Source organism: Sander vitreus, chromosome 1 (genome assembly GCF_031162955.1).
Source record: "Sander vitreus isolate 19-12246 chromosome 1, sanVit1, whole genome shotgun sequence".
Classification (NCBI taxonomy): Eukaryota; Metazoa; Chordata; class Actinopteri; order Perciformes; family Percidae; genus Sander; species Sander vitreus.
The window spans coordinates 28,240,393-28,257,113 of record NC_135855.1 but is presented as its reverse complement, the minus strand read 5'-3'; the positions used below and the strand labels follow the sequence as shown (position 1 = coordinate 28,257,113).

The 16,721-nt window shown below is 40.6% G+C and overlaps 1 protein-coding gene across 1 annotated transcript in view; it reads left to right on the top strand.

Annotated features, from left to right (window-relative positions):
- ush2a (Usher syndrome 2A (autosomal recessive, mild)) overlaps positions 1-16,721 on the top strand; it is a 232,310-nt gene that overhangs the window by 160,875 nt on the left and 54,714 nt on the right. The window contains 4 exon segments of the mRNA XM_078251541.1: positions 8,284-8,507; positions 9,703-10,042; positions 12,262-12,459; positions 14,141-14,295. Coding sequence (XP_078107667.1) covers positions 8,284-8,507; positions 9,703-10,042; positions 12,262-12,459; positions 14,141-14,295 — 917 coding nt within the window.

Genomic DNA, 16,721 nt, shown 5'->3' with positions numbered 1-16,721 from the left:
CAGAGCGCGTGATGAAAATGGCTGTGATGATGCTAAAAGAAAAAAAGAGGAGGGGGAGAAAAAGTAATAATCAAATATGTTTTTCAAGGGCACGGTGACCATTTGCTGGAGGGAAATTATCCCAGTAGTTAAGCTAGCTCACTGAGAGCCTGGCGGAGTTGTGAGAGTGGATGCGTTTGTGTGTATAAGTGTGTGCAAGTGTGCATGGTTTAACTTGGTGCATGCATGCTTCACTTTTTGTATGATATATTTATCTGCATGTGTTTGCATTTTTTACATGAGATTTTTACAAGAGACACACATCCCTCACACGTCCTTTCATTGTTTCTGCCAAAAGATTCTCACTCCGTTTCTGAGTTTGTCTCTGTGTGTGTGTGTGTGTGTGTGTGTGTGTGTGTGTGTGTGTGTGTGTGTGTGTGTGCGTGCGTGCGTGCGTGCGTGCGTGCGTGCGTGCATGCATGTGTGCATGTTTATCATTGCCAAAAGCCCCTCATCAATGATGGGTAGCAAATGGCCAACTGTAGTGCATTCCAAACAGCAGCGTCTGGCTACTTTAGAAGATCGAGTACTCTCTGAACACAAGAAGACATTTCTCTCTCTGTTAATGTATTTATGATGATGACTTTTCTATTAGGTTTACTTAAAAGACTGGCAAGAATCAAACCAGAGGCTGTCAGGAGCACAGAGATGAGGTCTGGTGTGTGTGTGTATGTGTGTGCACGTGTGTGTGCACGTGTGCATGTGTTATTTGCCTTTTTGTTATTCTTGATTTTGTTACTGTTACAAATTTTCTAAAGTTAACATGAAATACATACCTACGAGGTATGGGTAGGGAGTAAATTTGTCTCGCTTTGCCAGACCCTCCTCCAAAGTGCGCCGAAGGAGGGTCTGGCTAGTCCACATAGCATTCGGGGATGGGAGGAAAACGTGCTCTGGTTTAATGGCATTTCTTTAAACCAGTCAGAATCTTCATAGGCGGTGCTTAACTCCGCACAAAGCCACTGCAAAATAGTTGTGCGAGAGAAAACTCAGATTGGTCAGATAGTCTAGCTAGCTGTCTCAATTTACCCTACAGAGATCTGTGGAGCAGTCAAGAATAGTCCTCATAAATCCACCGACTTTAAAATTCCAACACAAAAAAAGCGGAAGGAAACAGAAAATACAGTACACGCATCCGGCGGAATTTCCAGCGGCACCAGAGCAATCCCATAAGTGGAACATCAAGGAGTGAATTAAAACACAAAAAGAGTAGTAGTACCAAACTTAATTCATGGGGTGTTTGATGCTGATGAAATTTGCTTTTTTGGACTGAAACAATGTTAGTCAAAAAGTTAGTCAAACTATTAAAATCAGTGTGTCTCAGTGCTTTGTGTAAATCCCCCTTTGAATTCGGTCAATTTGTTGAGGGCAACAAAGACTGATCAGAGTGATCAGACGCCTCTTTCTGTCATGCGTTGCCTCACAATGCCTCCAGTCTTCTGCTAAAAGTTGCACTTGAGCTCAAAAGTTGTTTGTTCTGACACTGAGCATCCCATCACCCTGTGGAAAAGCAGGACGAGTTATTCATTGGAGATGCATCCAAGGCTTGGAAGCATTTATACACACATATAGGTGCTAGAGTACCTCTACTTGCTGGCCAGCTCGTTTTAAGCATCCTGGCTACATGGGGCCTCTGCCACACCCCAAACTCACTAACTCCCAGATCACACTGATGACATTGATGGATAACCTGAAGAAGGTGGGCCATAGGTCCTTGTGTTGTCAGCTCCAATGTCTTTGGTAGGGTTGAGGGAAGAATATCTCTACAATGGATACAATTGTTTCTGTAATTGACAAAAGGGTTATCTCTATAACCATCATTTTCATCCACCCTAAACTTATGGTATAAATCTCTGTGGCCAATACATGTGATGGATATCTACTTGATAAGCATACAAACAAAACACATTTTGGTATTTACAGTATGTTAAATTCTTTATTTTAGCTAATCCTACTCATCTCATTTCAAATCTTTTAATTGTTATTCCTGTTTCATCACTTTGTCAAACTCTTTTTAGTTGGTCATTTCTTTATCACTATTTTTATGTTCATCTCAGCCCCTCTCTCTCACAGACACTTTAAACACACACATAAACAGCTGCTTGCTGTGTCTTAGTTTGTTTAGTGAATCCCTGTAGAGTGGTGAAAATATAACTGCCACCAAAGCATTTCCCTAAACTCAGCACACGCACTTAAAAAAACGCTCAAGACACCTACATCCAAAGATGCACGTACACATAATGTCACACACATGCCCAGCTGGTAATGTTGTTGAGATGAAGAAAAAAAAAAAAAAAAAGATGTCAGAAAGACAACAGGACAACCAGTCAGCTGGGAAAAGAGTAGGTGTGTATGTGTGTGTCTTTGATTATGTGTGTGTGCTTCCTGCCCCAACATCCACATGTGAGTGTCCACAAGGGAACACTGTGCGCTGTGTGAGAAAGTCAATCCACTGCGATTTCCTCTCTCAATATGGCATATAGTCTGGCCCCTCTGGAGCACAAAGTGCGCACACGCACACACGCACACACACACACACACACACACACACGCACACACACACACAGGTTTGTAGCACTATCTTTGTGGGGACCCGTCATTGACATAATGCATTCCCTAGCTCCTTACCCTAACCAAAACCATCACAACTAAATGCCTAACCTTAACCCTTACCCTCACCCTAACCATAACCTAATTCTAACCCTAATCCTACAACCAAGTATTAACTTGTGGGGTCCAGCATTTTGGCCCCACAAAGCTGTCGGGACCCCACAAGTATACTGTATTTCCGGTTTTTGGACCCCAGGAATATAGTTAAACAAGAACACACGCGCGCGCGCACACACACACACACACACACACACACACACACACACACACACACACACACGTACACACACACACACACACACACACTGCAGGAAGGAGTGTGTGCATGTGTACTAGAGCCCAATCAATACTGGATTTTTGTGGCTGATACTATTTATTGAGAGTTTGATGAGAGCTGATGTAGTTTATTTTACAACAAACTTCTTTGATAACGACCCCTTAAATTTAGCTAAAATCGTCCAAAGCGTCGTTTGTTAATAACTATATTAGCTTTTAATGTGCTTGCTCCTTTTCTGCGTATGAGTGTGTGTGCTTCTTCAATGTGACTGTGTGTGTGTGCTGGTATGCGAGCACACATACTAAATATGTGTGCACTTGCTCTGCACTTTGTGCCAAAACCCTTGTAATATATTCAGGTATTTAAAAGTGTTTGGTTTGTTTAAAGTTGTGGAGGGGTTTTGGTCTCCTAGAGAGCTCGGATAACCCTAATCCACAACACACATTTTTATCAGTAGTTCATTGGCAGGGCTAAATATTGACTTATCATTAAGTGGAATGACTGAAACCGTAATAATAATTCACGTTGTCTAAGCACCTTGTGTTGACGCGGCGCTCCCGATGCTATTAACGAATGTATGCAAATCCAACGTAAATCTGAAGATTAAGGCTGAAGCATTCTGGGATGCAAGAGAGAAAACAAGAGGTGTGTGATAAAGTGTTGTCAACACATACACGCACAAGCATACGCATGCACAAATACACACAGCTTACAGAGAGGAAGAGAAAATAGTAGGCGTGTGTTTCAAAACATTACCACAAATGTACAGGCATGTCACACACACCCATACACAGATAACGCTTACAAAGACAGAGATTGGATTTCTGCTGAATGGATGATAATACAATAGTAACGTTTAGCTGCAGAACAGTAAACAAACGATGTAGACCTATGAACTGAGTGGATGCAGAGAGAGAAATAGAGAGAGCAATAGTTGAAGGGACAGAGTAAAAGGAGGTGGAAATGAGGAAGACAGGATGAGGAGAAAATAGTTGAAGAGGGGAACAGTAGTCATGGTCAAGAGAAATGGGAGGATGATAGGAAAAGCAGAAAAGTAGTTCAAACAAAGCATTGAGGAGAGAGAAAAGTAGGGAGTAACAAGGTACAACATGGATAAACTAAAAAAGGAAAAGAAAATCAGGTCACAGGTGATAAAGTTGAGTCTAAAAAAGCACGGCAGAGAATTACGATATGCAGAGAGTTTGAACAGAGCCATGTTGAACGATTCTGTCAGACTGCTAGTGAGTAAAAGGAGGGGAGGCAAATGAGTAAAAATTGCGAGTCGCAGAGGGCCTGTTGTCCGGATGGAAGGGAGGAGTAGAGGTGAGGATGCCGAGAGGACGAGGGATGAGTGGAGAGAAGCTATTTTGGAAAAGTGTTGAGCTGTTTATTTGCACGTCATTGAAGCTGAAGTAAGGCGCTGGGGGAATTGGCCACCAATCCCCTGCTCTGCAACAGCTGCCGCTGCTAAGTGAGTTACTAGCCGTCAGACTGCCTTTATGTCACACAATCACATACACATACACATGCATTTTCCTGTCACATGTTGCCTGTGATGGATGTGGTGAGGATATAATGCACTGCAACAGCACAGGAGAAATTATGTGCCATCCTCCACTTTTGGCCTTTAAGTGAAATTATTGCTTAAATGAACAGCAGTTCATGTACACAAAGAGTGAACGCTGATTGGGTTGTTAAACAATAAGTAATATATCACTCCACAACTAGCTGTAGTTCCATTAAAGGCAAGCCCATAATACAAAGCAATGACTTAGTGTTTAATGTCTGCTGTCAAATGAAATAGGCAACACAGCTGGGGGTAGATAGTGCCACAGATCAGCATGTCATCAACAGTTAGGATGAATTTGCTAAATACCTAATGAAAGTTAGATTATTTAACAAAAATTAAGTAAATAATCACAGAAGATCGAGGGGTTCTTATTTTCAATTGGACTCTCATTAAAATACTATTTGTCCTTTTTTTCATCAGCACAGTTGTGATATTTTAGTAGCCGTGCCGTGCCATGCCATGCTCATTTGTATTTTCAGTGCACCCTCACAGCAGGGGATTACTTTGCTGACTCAGTATTATAGCAGGACAATATTATAGCCTTAATCCATTGCAAGGCCAAAGCTTGACAGTCCTCCCCCTCAACTAAGCTAAGACGTCAAAGTAACAAGATTGGCTCAACTTATGTTATAAGGAGAGCCAATGGAGAGAAGGCGCCATGTTTACTCTCTTTAATCTTCAGATTTCATTAGTTTTATTAGCTCCTCCGTTAGAGCTGCTGCAAAATTTGTTTCACCCTCATGTCCATGACCTAACCTTAATCTAACACACAATGAACTTCTCTCCTATGTTGGCGTATCACATTTGTGTGAAACTGGAAACAAGTTCATTCAGTCAGTATAGTATTAAATAAATGTAGGTAACCTTAGCCATTCAACTAGAACTAGAAGACTTGTTTAGCAGCTTTTTTAACCGGAATGAATAAGAACCTTTTACCAGTGCTATAGACCAAAATTTTACTTTCGCCACCAAGAATGAGTCTTTCTACCTCAAATGTGCAGGCACTAAGGGAAGGCAAGGATTTCATCATATGAGGCACATTCTCAATGTACTGTACTGCCAAAAATAAAATAAAAAAAACATGGCTTTTTTTCAGCTTGACGCGGAGAAGGCCCTTTGATAGGGTGGAGTGGACTTATATCTTTGACGTTACAGCTCGATTTTGGTTTTGGAAATCCTTTCCTTAACTGGCTCAAACTATTACATCTCATCCCTATAGCTGAGGAACTGACAAATGAAGTGGTGTCTGAGCCCTTCAATACAAGGTTCACCTCTATCACCACTTCTGTTCATACTAGTTATTAAACCACTAGCAATACCAATTAGATCTAGTAGGCAAATACAGGGGATTACAATTCGCAACAGAGATTATAGAATAGCTCTTTGTGCTGATGACATAATTTTATTCTTAAAACAATTAAACACATCCATACCAGCACTGTTAGATGTAATCGGTTTGGTAGTATCTCCGGATATAAAGTAAATGCTTCAAAATCATCACTAATGCTGCTTAACGGAAATGAAAGACAATATATAAACCAATACTTATTTACTTTCAAGCTCTCATTTAATGTTACATATTTGGGCATCAAAATAACAAACTATGAGGTAATAATGAACGCTGTACATAAACCTATAGAAAGATGGATGCCCTTACCTATATCCATGATAGGGAGAATAAATGTTTTAAAAATGAACATATTGCCTAAATTATGTATTTATTTCAAAATATCCCTCTCGCACCACCTGCAGGTATGTTTAACAAACTCACAGCAACCTTTAGGAAATTTATATGAAGTAAGAAATGTCCTCGATCCGTTTATCTCTGCTGTATCTTCCATTTGATACTGGGGGGCTGAAATGTCCAAATCTTTATTGGTACTATTTAGCAACACAATTGAGAACTATAATGTTCTATTTTTCTTCTGGAAATGTTCCGTCTTGGATGGACATAGAGTCAGGTTCCTTTAAGGTACTTAAGAAAACATACTGCTAATCCTATAGTAATTAATATTGTTAATGTAGGTTATGAGGTAAAAGAATATATAAACATATTGGACTCTCTGTCACAATTCAGCCCAGTGTGGGACAATGTTTCATTTAAACCAGGCAAGCTGGATGCAGGATTCAAAATATGGGCAAAGAAAGGAATAATTAAAGGATTAAAAAAAAACCTGATGGACTCTTCAGAAGATGTAATTATCTTCGCTCGATTTTCTGCATGTGAAAGACACCATTTTTTGAACATAACCATACTGAGAAATACAGAGTGAGTTTTTTGGAGTTTATAGTCTTAATAAGCTTTGTATCAGTTGGCTTAAATGTAACGGACGTTCATTAATATAAAAAACATTACGCACTAAAACTTTAAAGCTACTCCAATATAATTGGCTGATGCAGACATACACAATTGCTGTTAAATTGAATAAATACAACCATAATATACTTGACCTTTGTTTTAAATGCAATAAGGCTAAAGGAACATTTATGCACTGTGTCTGGGAGTGTGACAAATTCAAATCAATAAAACTATGTTCATCTTGTCTGTGAACATTCCACTTGACCTTAAGATGATTTTGTTGCACCTGTTTCCAACAAATCAGAATCTGAAACCCTACAAATATAAATGTATTTATTTTGCTATACTACAGGCAAAAAGGACTATAGCTCTTATCTGGAAGAAAATGGAGGCCCCTGCAATTGGTGCTTGGATCAAGAATATGGCGAAATGTACTATATGTCCATGGCGAGACCTGACATATATATTGAGAGGCAAATTGGGGGTGTATGAGAACATCTGAAGGCCTTTTGACCGGTTTGTAAAAGAAGAAGACATAGGGAAGCTTGTTGAAAATTGTAATCTCAATGACAAATTACTGAAAACATTGTTAAAAAAAAGAAATTGCAGACACTAAAATTTGTCAATCATTCAAAGGGACTCTAGTTATTTAAATTTAAAATTTCAAGCGCTGGAGAATGTGAGGAAACATGCTTGAAATTTGATATTCAGCTGCAAAACATTTACAGGGAAATGGAGTGATAGCATGTATTTTAAATATCACCTTGCTGCTGAAGGTGAAGTGGTAGCAGAAAGACATCACCTATCACTGTCATAGATGGCAGCTCTCAGAAAAACACACTTCCTCTCCCCCTGCACTCTTTCGACAGCATAGCCTGAATATTACTGCTGTATGAAGAGATGAATACAGGAGAGGAAAAGAGACATGCAGGGGAGAAGAAGAAGAGAGGAGGATGTACAGTATATAAGGGTTGATAAGAGAAGATGCACACTAATATTCAGAGCAGCGTGAATACTGTTTCTGTGCAGATGGGAAAATAGGGGTTGAAGAGGAAAAGGGAGTTTGGGAAGTGTAGAGGAGAGTTAATACAGTCCCACATGCCCTGGATCTTTTTACAGTATGGGTAGCATAAAATGAGGAGGTGAAGGGATTGAGGAAGGAGGACAGCAGAAAATGCAAAAAAGGGTGAGGTGGAAGAAGAGGAAAGAAGCAGAATAGGATGATTAGTATGAAAGGATGCCCTGCTTACGAATGGAGAATCAGAGGAGGACAAGAAGAGGTGATGAGAAAAAGAATAGAAAGGTTAACATTTTTTGTCAAATTTGAAGTAGTTTATTTAATTAGAGGTTAAAAACACACTTGTCAACTGTTTAGTCTGTAAATGAGCAGTGGAAGGTGTTCCATAAAAGATAATTCCTTGCAACAGAAAGATCAAAAATGAAAATGTATTTAAAACAATAATATGATGCATGTTTTCTTGTCTTTAGGTTTCATCTGCTGTGGCCAGGAGTATATAAACTCTTCAACCTCTCTTTGCTGCGTGGGTTATGGTGGATATCCCACAATACACCCTGCTGGCAATGCCACAGTGACGCTGCAGTGCTGTGGGTCAAAGGTCATACATCAGGAAGAGGAATGTTGCAATGGGATTGGCTATGACCCTCAACGACATGTGTGTGCTGACAACCCCACACCTGGCCTGTTGATACAGGTGTGTGTGTGTGTGTGTGTGTGTGTGTGTGTGTGTGTGTGTGTGAGAGAGAGAGATAATGTTTGTGGTGTGTACATTCAAGTTGGTTCTATAGCTTTTTTACGCTTTCTTGTCTGTTTCATGTGTAGTGTTCCAGTTGTGCCATAATATAGGTCCGTCTAATCTTCCCCGTGGTTTAAATGTCGTAATTTTTGTGTGTTTTAGAAACACTTTTAACAAATTTTAGCTAATTTATGATCAATCTGGTGACAAATATTTTGAGGCTGCTATATCTATAATGTGTATCTGTATTTCCTGCATAGTGTATATTAGTGGAAGGAAAAAGAGAAGTGACATAAATTAAAGAGAAAAACTAAATTTGCAATGTACAGAAAGACCGAGTCAATAACAATTAAAATGCACCTATGAATATGACATTAGGTCAATTGTCACTAAATACCGACATTAAGTGACTTCCACGCTTCAGAAATGCAAGCTACTCAGGCAGAAAAAATATTTGGATATTGGTAGAAAGAATTTCTCCCTCTCTTTCTCTCTCTCTTTCTCTCTCTCTCTCTCTCTCTCTCTCTCTCTCTCTTTCTTTCTTTCTCTCTCTCTCTCTCTCTCTCTTTTTCTCTTTCTCTCTCTCTCTCTCTCTCTCGCTCTCTCTCGCTCTCTCTCTCTCTCCCTCTCCCAAACTCACACGCGTCACATCAGGATTGGGGAATGGGCCATCTTCCATTTATCAACTGGGGTCATGTTGTGTTTGTGTGTTCCCAAGTCAGCATGAAACAGGCACACGCATACACACATACACAAACAGAGGCGCGCACACACAGGGACAAAGGGTAGGAACTCTCATTAGCTCTAATGATGTCATTAAGGACCATGCTAACCACACATACATAGCTGCATTCTACATGTTTATGTGTTAGGGACACGCTTCAGAATTTATATTAGATAATAAATATTAAACTTCTAAAATAAAGGTTTCTGTGGTAAGGGTCTGTGTATATGTGCAGTGCAATCATAGAGACGAATCACTTAAAGAAAATAAAGATTTTTAACCTTATAGTTTCACTTTTCTCTCTTTTTGTCTCCGCTTCCTCTGACTTTGCTCTTTACTGCTCTCTAACTATTTAACTCCTCCCTCTTATCTTTTCTTTTTCTCCCCACTCTACATCTTTATCTGTATCTCCCCCTTTCTTCCACACAGCACCAGTGTTTGCAGGCCACTGTGTGTCCTGTAGCTGCAGCATCTACATCTTACTGTGGCTCCTGTGACCTCGATCCATCTACGACCGCCTGCACATGGGTCCCCTCTGCAGACACACACCTTGACACACCCTCCACAACATACTCACCTTCCAACAACACCACTCATGAAACTCTCACTAGGGGCCTGTCTACACATACAAACAGAAGTGATAGCACACACAAAATGGCAGCGGCATACAGTCACACACAAACTGAGAACCTGCCATTCGAGGGAAGCCTGTGCCCGTCACACGAGGAGGTAATGTACAGCGGAGATGCCAACAGATACACCTATACAGGTAATCTAGTTTTCTCAGACCTTCTGCACTTTTACATGCTGTTGTAGTTCAAATATGTAGACACAATGACTGCCTAAAATCAGCAGCATCACCATTCAGCTCAGTTAAAGTTTACTTTTTAATCACATAATCTTTTAATGTCTCTGTAAGCCTAATGTATGAGTTTTAAGAATTTTGACCATTTATAATATATTTGCATCCCTGCTTCTGATCTAAATTGGGACTCTCACTTCAGTCCTCCAGGCCACTATGAAGAATAACAAAGAGAAAATAGCCATCTGTGAAACACATCACTCATAGAAATTTCGAGCCTGTGGAAACCAATTTAGCATTTACTCTAAATGTATCAGCCGCTGCAATCAACGGGCTTTAGAGACAGATGCCCTTCCACACGCTCACACACACCAAGACAGCTGTTGCAGTGTACATTGATAGCTGTTAACGTGGTAACTCTCTCTGCGCTGTACACTTGTGTGTCATTAAAACTTAGAGATGGCCGTTTAAATGCCATTTCAACATTCTCTACTATTTATCAGTCCAAAGGGAGTTGGAGTGTATGTCTGTGTTGGTGTTTGCGGGCACTTTGTGTCAGGATTTTTAGTCTGTCCACCCATTATTTATCTGGGTAGTTACGTCTGTTTAATCAAGACTAATTGGTTGTGTGGATGTGTGTGAATGGGTGGTTTTGCAATAATGACATGTTTTTTTGTGTGTGTTACTGTCCAGTTAGTTACCATTTTAGTGTGCTTCTGTGGTGAATGTGGTTTTGTGTGTCTCTTTTACTTTGTGTTAGTTTCTGGAACTGTGTGTGTCTGTCTGTCTGTCTGTCTGTCTGTGTGTGTGTGTGTGTGTGTGTGTGTGTGTGTGTGTGTGTGTGTGTGTGTGTGTGTGTGTTGGGCGGGGGGGGCATGGGGCGGTTAGGATAAGAGTTTCTAGGCAATGCTGTGACACCATCTGGGCAGAGGCACATAAAGCTGTCGCCACCCACCATACACCAGATGTTTCCCATGCACACATACACACTCACACATGCAGGGTATCATGCTATACTTCACTGGGAAAAAATCCTAAGGTATATCACACACAGATAGCTCTACATGTACTATTAATGCTGTACATAGGTATACTGTATTGTCGACACCCAGGGATAACCCAATTTATATTTATACTTTTTGGAATTTGTTCTTAATCAAACACAGATAGTCAGTTTTCGGTATGTATCCACATTCAGTGCTTTATTTACACGTGTGTGTGTCACTGTGTGTGTTTTGCTGCTTGAAAGTTGTAAAGACAAGAGTCCCAGACTGGTGGTTAAAACGTGGTCTCATTTACAGCAGCAGTCCCTTAACACTCCTAAAAATAATGCACATGTGCGTGTGTGAAAGTGCATCTGTATGTATATATGCTCCTGTATGTGTACCTCACCAGAAGGATTGTCACAATCTATCTCCCAGAATGCTTCAGTAACCTGACGTTACTGAAGCCTGACGTTAACAACTATGCACTAGTGCATATATTTGGTATATGTTCATATAATGCGTGCTTACGTTGGCAATGCAACTACCAGTACACACAATTTCAAAGATGGAACTACAGTATTATTAGTACACAGTATTTTAGATATATAGACATATCTGCAATATGATTCATACTGTGTATGTTGTACAAAAGAGTCACAACCTTTAGCCCTTTTTTAAAGCACAAATCAATCAGAATTATTTTGCTACATAAAGTCTTTACATTTGTAATCTGCTTGGTGAGGAGTCCACAGTATATGTTGAATCCAATATCTTTTTATTTTTCGAGAGCCACATACTATTGCAACTGTATCCCATTTACAAACTGTTCAATAAAATTAAAGCACCTAAGAACTCAAATAAATCAACACATGCAAAGTCTATCTTGTGTTGGATTTTTTATTATTTTTTATAATTACTGACTTTGTCAAACCACTTTTTTTTATATATAAATATTAGTTGTTGTTGCAATTCATTGACAACATGATTGTTTTACTTCTACCATGTGTGCACTTACAGTATTAATCACATGTAATCACTTCTAAGTGTTGCCGTGTTGGTAAATAATTCATTAATCAATGTATTGACTATCTTATTGACGGATTTGTTGATTTTTTTTTTTCTTGCAGCCCCCCTTTATTTATTTTTCTGTCTTTTTTGCTCCCCTTCTCTGTCTTTCCTACCTTCCTTACCCTCTAATAGACTCTGACCTGGAGCCCTTCACCACCTATGAGTACAGAGTGAGAGGCTGGAACAGCTTTGGACGAGGCTCCAGTGATGTTACAACAGTGACCACCAGTGAAGACAAACCGTGGGGAGTGGCACCGCCCCGCTGGAGTCGCTTAGGTGAACGAGATGACATCATCCAGTTGCTATGGCAAGCACCGGCCAGGCCTAATGGTGTGTATGTGTGTGTGCATGCATTAATAAAATTACACTTTTCTGTAGATGCGGTTCAGTTTAATTCCTTTCAGTAGAGGGGTATTCATGTTTGGGAGGACAAACAAACACAACTGGTTTCTGAAGGTTTTCATGGGAACAAGGAAATAAAGAAGCAGTAAAGAAGCTGCTGTAAGATACTGTAACATTGTTGTTGAGCGTGTGTGTTATCTCAGCTGTGTATTGAACAGTAGAAAGGGTGTAAAAAGACTGGGTCCCGCTGTATTACTCAGGCTGCACTACAGCGTCTATTCACAGGCGTGATCCCACTACTGAGCGGCACAGGGGCTTTGGCCTGCTCCGTCTCCGACCTGGGCCGGTGTACCCCTCCTTTACAGTTTGCATATCAGCCCAACATCAATGTTGATGATGCCCTCATTTATATGCTGCAGAGGGCATATACACACCTGGACACCCCTGATGCATCTGTGCGGAATGGGATTACATTTTTTGACTTCTCAAGCGCTTTTAATACCATTCAGCCTCGACTGTTAGGGGAGAAGATGGGAAAGATGAAGGTGGATCCATCGCTGGCCCTGTGGTGTTTGGATTATCTATCCCTCAGACCACAGTATGTACGCCTGCAGAACAGTGTCTCAAGCACTATTCTAAACAGTACCGGAGCGCCACAAGGAACTGTGCTGGCTCCGTTCCTGTTTACCATCTACACAGCGGATTTCCAACACAACACCGACAGATGCTTCTTACACAAATTCTCAGATGATACCACAGTTGTCGGCCTTATCAGAGCAGACGATGAGGAGGAGTACAGAGGAACACTCAACAACTTTGTGAAATGGAGTGCGGACAATCACCTCCATCTCAATACCACAAAAACCAAGGAGATGGTTGTGGACTTCAGGAGGGGGAGGAGGAAGCTCCAACCAACACCAATCACCATCAGGAGCACTGAGGTGGAGTTGGTGGCCAACCACAGGTACCTCCGTGTGCAGCTTGACAGCAAGATGGACTGGAAGAGCCATATGGAGGCGGTGTACCATAAGGGGCAAAGCCGACTCTTATTTTTTAAGGAGGCTAAGGTCATTTAATATCTGCCAACCTTTGCTCTGCAGTGTCTATCACACAGTGGTGGCCAGTGCTCTGTTTTTTGCTGTGGCCAGTCGGGGAGACGGCGTCCGCACAGCTCGTCTAAGCTCATCAAGAAGGCCAGCTCGGTGGTCGGGGCTGAACTAGAGACGGTCCAGCGGGTGGCAGGGGCTAGAACATTAAATAAACTAGGATCAATACTGACCAACTCTGCACACCCACTTCACCTCCTGAAGGTGATAAACAGCAGCACCTTCAGTCAAAGACTGATTGCACCAATGTGCAAGTCAGAGCGGTATAGGAAGTCCTTCCTATCAGCTGCTATACGACTTTATAATGCACAAAAATAACTTTCCCTTATTTATATTTTTGTATTTTAACTTATTGGTATGGATATATTTGAGTGCATGTGTGGTGTTATGTCTGTCTTGAAGCTGCTGTGACACTGTAATTTCCTGCAAAGGATCAATAAAAGGATCTATCTATCTAATGTTGATTTGGGCTTAAAAATCAATAAGGCAAGATGTTTCATACCTTTTAAATTTTAAGAATATCTGACATTGATTATCAAAAAGTACCTTTTCCATTTTACCAGGGGACATCACCCACTATGTTATACTGCGGGATGGACAAGAGCGTTACCGTGGTGATGAAAACAGTTTCACTGATGTGGGCGGGATCAGGCCTTTCCAGGAATACAGTTACCAGCTGAGGGTCTGTAACCGGGCTGGTTGTACTGACAGTACACAGGTAAGACTACACGTGTGCTTGTGTCACTATTACAGTTCTGATGTGTCAGACATTTTTTACGTTGTATTACTGTATTAACACCTTAGTAGCTTATGTGGCTAACCGTATACTTACCTGTCTCAAAAATATAATACCAAGTCTGCATCAGTATTTAAGTTCTTAGGAGTCCAAATTTCAGTGGGTGCTGGGAGTTTGGACCATTCAAAGCAAATACAAACAGAACTGGGCTGTCCTGCCTATTAGGTCCATCAGGACCAAAACCACACGCCACAAGAACAGTTTTTTCCCCTCCACCACTAGCCTTATCAACAAGGCCCGGAAACCACCCTGACTCTCTCCACACTCCACCTCTGGCTCTACATGCCACTGTACTCTATCTGCTGTACTGCACTTTTTATTTTAATTTTTATTCTGTTATTTTTAATACATACTGTTTTGTTCTGTTTAACCTCTTATTTTAGAGAATGTGTGACATGCACCTACAACACCAAAACAAATTCCTTGTATGTGTAAAAAAAATGTACTTGGCAATAAAGCTTTTCTGATTCTAATCTAAAGCTTGAAATATCAGCAGTGGCTATTAAGATAACCAATAAGTGGCTCAAAAGCAACACTTATATTGTAGTTATTTTGTACAAAAAGACTAAAAGTATATTAAATATTGCACCTACAATGAGAAAGGGAATGTCTGTTCTGTTGATTTCTACTCTGTACTATTTGATTATCTATTTGACAGAGCTCTCTCTCCCTTTCACACACCAACACACACACAACCTTACTCTGTTGTAGCACCCCATTTCATAAAGACATTATTCCCCTGTAGGATTATCTAATGGCTACTCTAAAGATGGACTGAGCTTCGCTGAACTAAGCACCACTTTACTCAGCACTGTAGTTCAGTTCATTCCTTTAATTTAGGCTGAACAATTAAAGAAAGGTGTGTAAAAGAAGTGTGTTGGCATGTGCTTGTGTGTGTTAAAGAGAGAGACAAAACTCAGAGAGACTATTGCTTTGAGAGAAATGCATATGTGGGTGTAGCTCTAATTGTTAATCAATGCTGTTGTTGTCAGTGGGTTTTTTCTGTCAAGAATAAAACTCAACTTTTTTGTGACTTTGAACAAAATGTAGCTAAATCAATACATTTACCATAATAGTCAACAGTGTGCCAGAGGTGCTTTTGTGACTTGGACTCATCCCTTATTCTCCTACACACTTGATCTACCTCTTACCTGTCTGAAAACAAGTGTGCAAAGATCACTTTTCCTGTTTTGTTCTGTCAAGGAGAAATTTCCTGGACATGCAGCCCCCTGCTTCACATTGGGTAAACAGCAACCTTTCACTTGGTCTTCTGCAGTTGGCCGCTCATCTTATCCATTGTTTGGCCAGTGGCCTTTCAGCTCAATGCCCTTTTACAGTACCCTCTCGTAAAGCGTCCTCAGATGCTGTTTTCTAGATGTTGTTTACATTGTAATTCAGGTGCTCAGTTGTTCTGCAAGTGATATTTTACAAATTTTAAACCTGTGTCTGACCTTTGTTGTTAAGAAATTACAGTGTGGTATGTTGTTCCATGTCGGAACAAGTTTTTATTTAGCCTTGTTTCCGCTCTCCCCCTGTATGCGAGGCTCTGGATTTGCTGAGCCTACCTGATGTTTGTGATAGTGGCCGTAATAGCTTCACACAGAACTCCCCGTGCTATCTCTCTGGCTGTAGCTGATATCACCACAACAATTAATTTCTCCGGCTTAGGGGTGATGAAAGCTCACATTGAAAACTGTCTTTCTGGCTTTTTTTTCAAAGCTTATTTAACATCTCATTATTTTGATGAGCACATTCTTACGTAAAGACGAAGCCTCTGGCGCTTGGTTTGCTCACCTGGTAGAGCGTGCGCCCATATACAGAAGCTTAGTCCCTGATGCAGCGGCCGCAGGTTCGATTCCGACCTGCAACCCTTTGCTGCATGTCATTCCCCCTCTCTCTCCCTTTTCATGTCTAAGCTGTCCTGTCACAAATAAAGGCCTAAAATGGCAAAAAAAAAAAAAATATCTTAAAAAAGCCTGTAGATATGTCACTGGAGGGGTGGATGGATGAGAGAGAGTGGGTTGGAGCTAGAGTTGGTTGAACAGGTTGTGAGGGGTTGATAGATAAATAGACGATGGATGGATTAACGTATACATTAAATGGATGCTGGGAAGAATGATGACGGATGATGGATGAAAAGGAATGGATGGGATTTAAGACAGTGATAAAGAAAGTGGTAAACGGTCAGAGAGATGAAGAGAGAGAAAGAAAAATGTATCAACATTCTTGTAGGCTTTCCCATTATGTACATAGTAATTCTGTTATTGTTTTTAGCATTTCTTTTTTTATTGTTTGTACATGTATTACAGTGATAGCATATGCTGATTGGGAAGTAGTATTGCATTTTT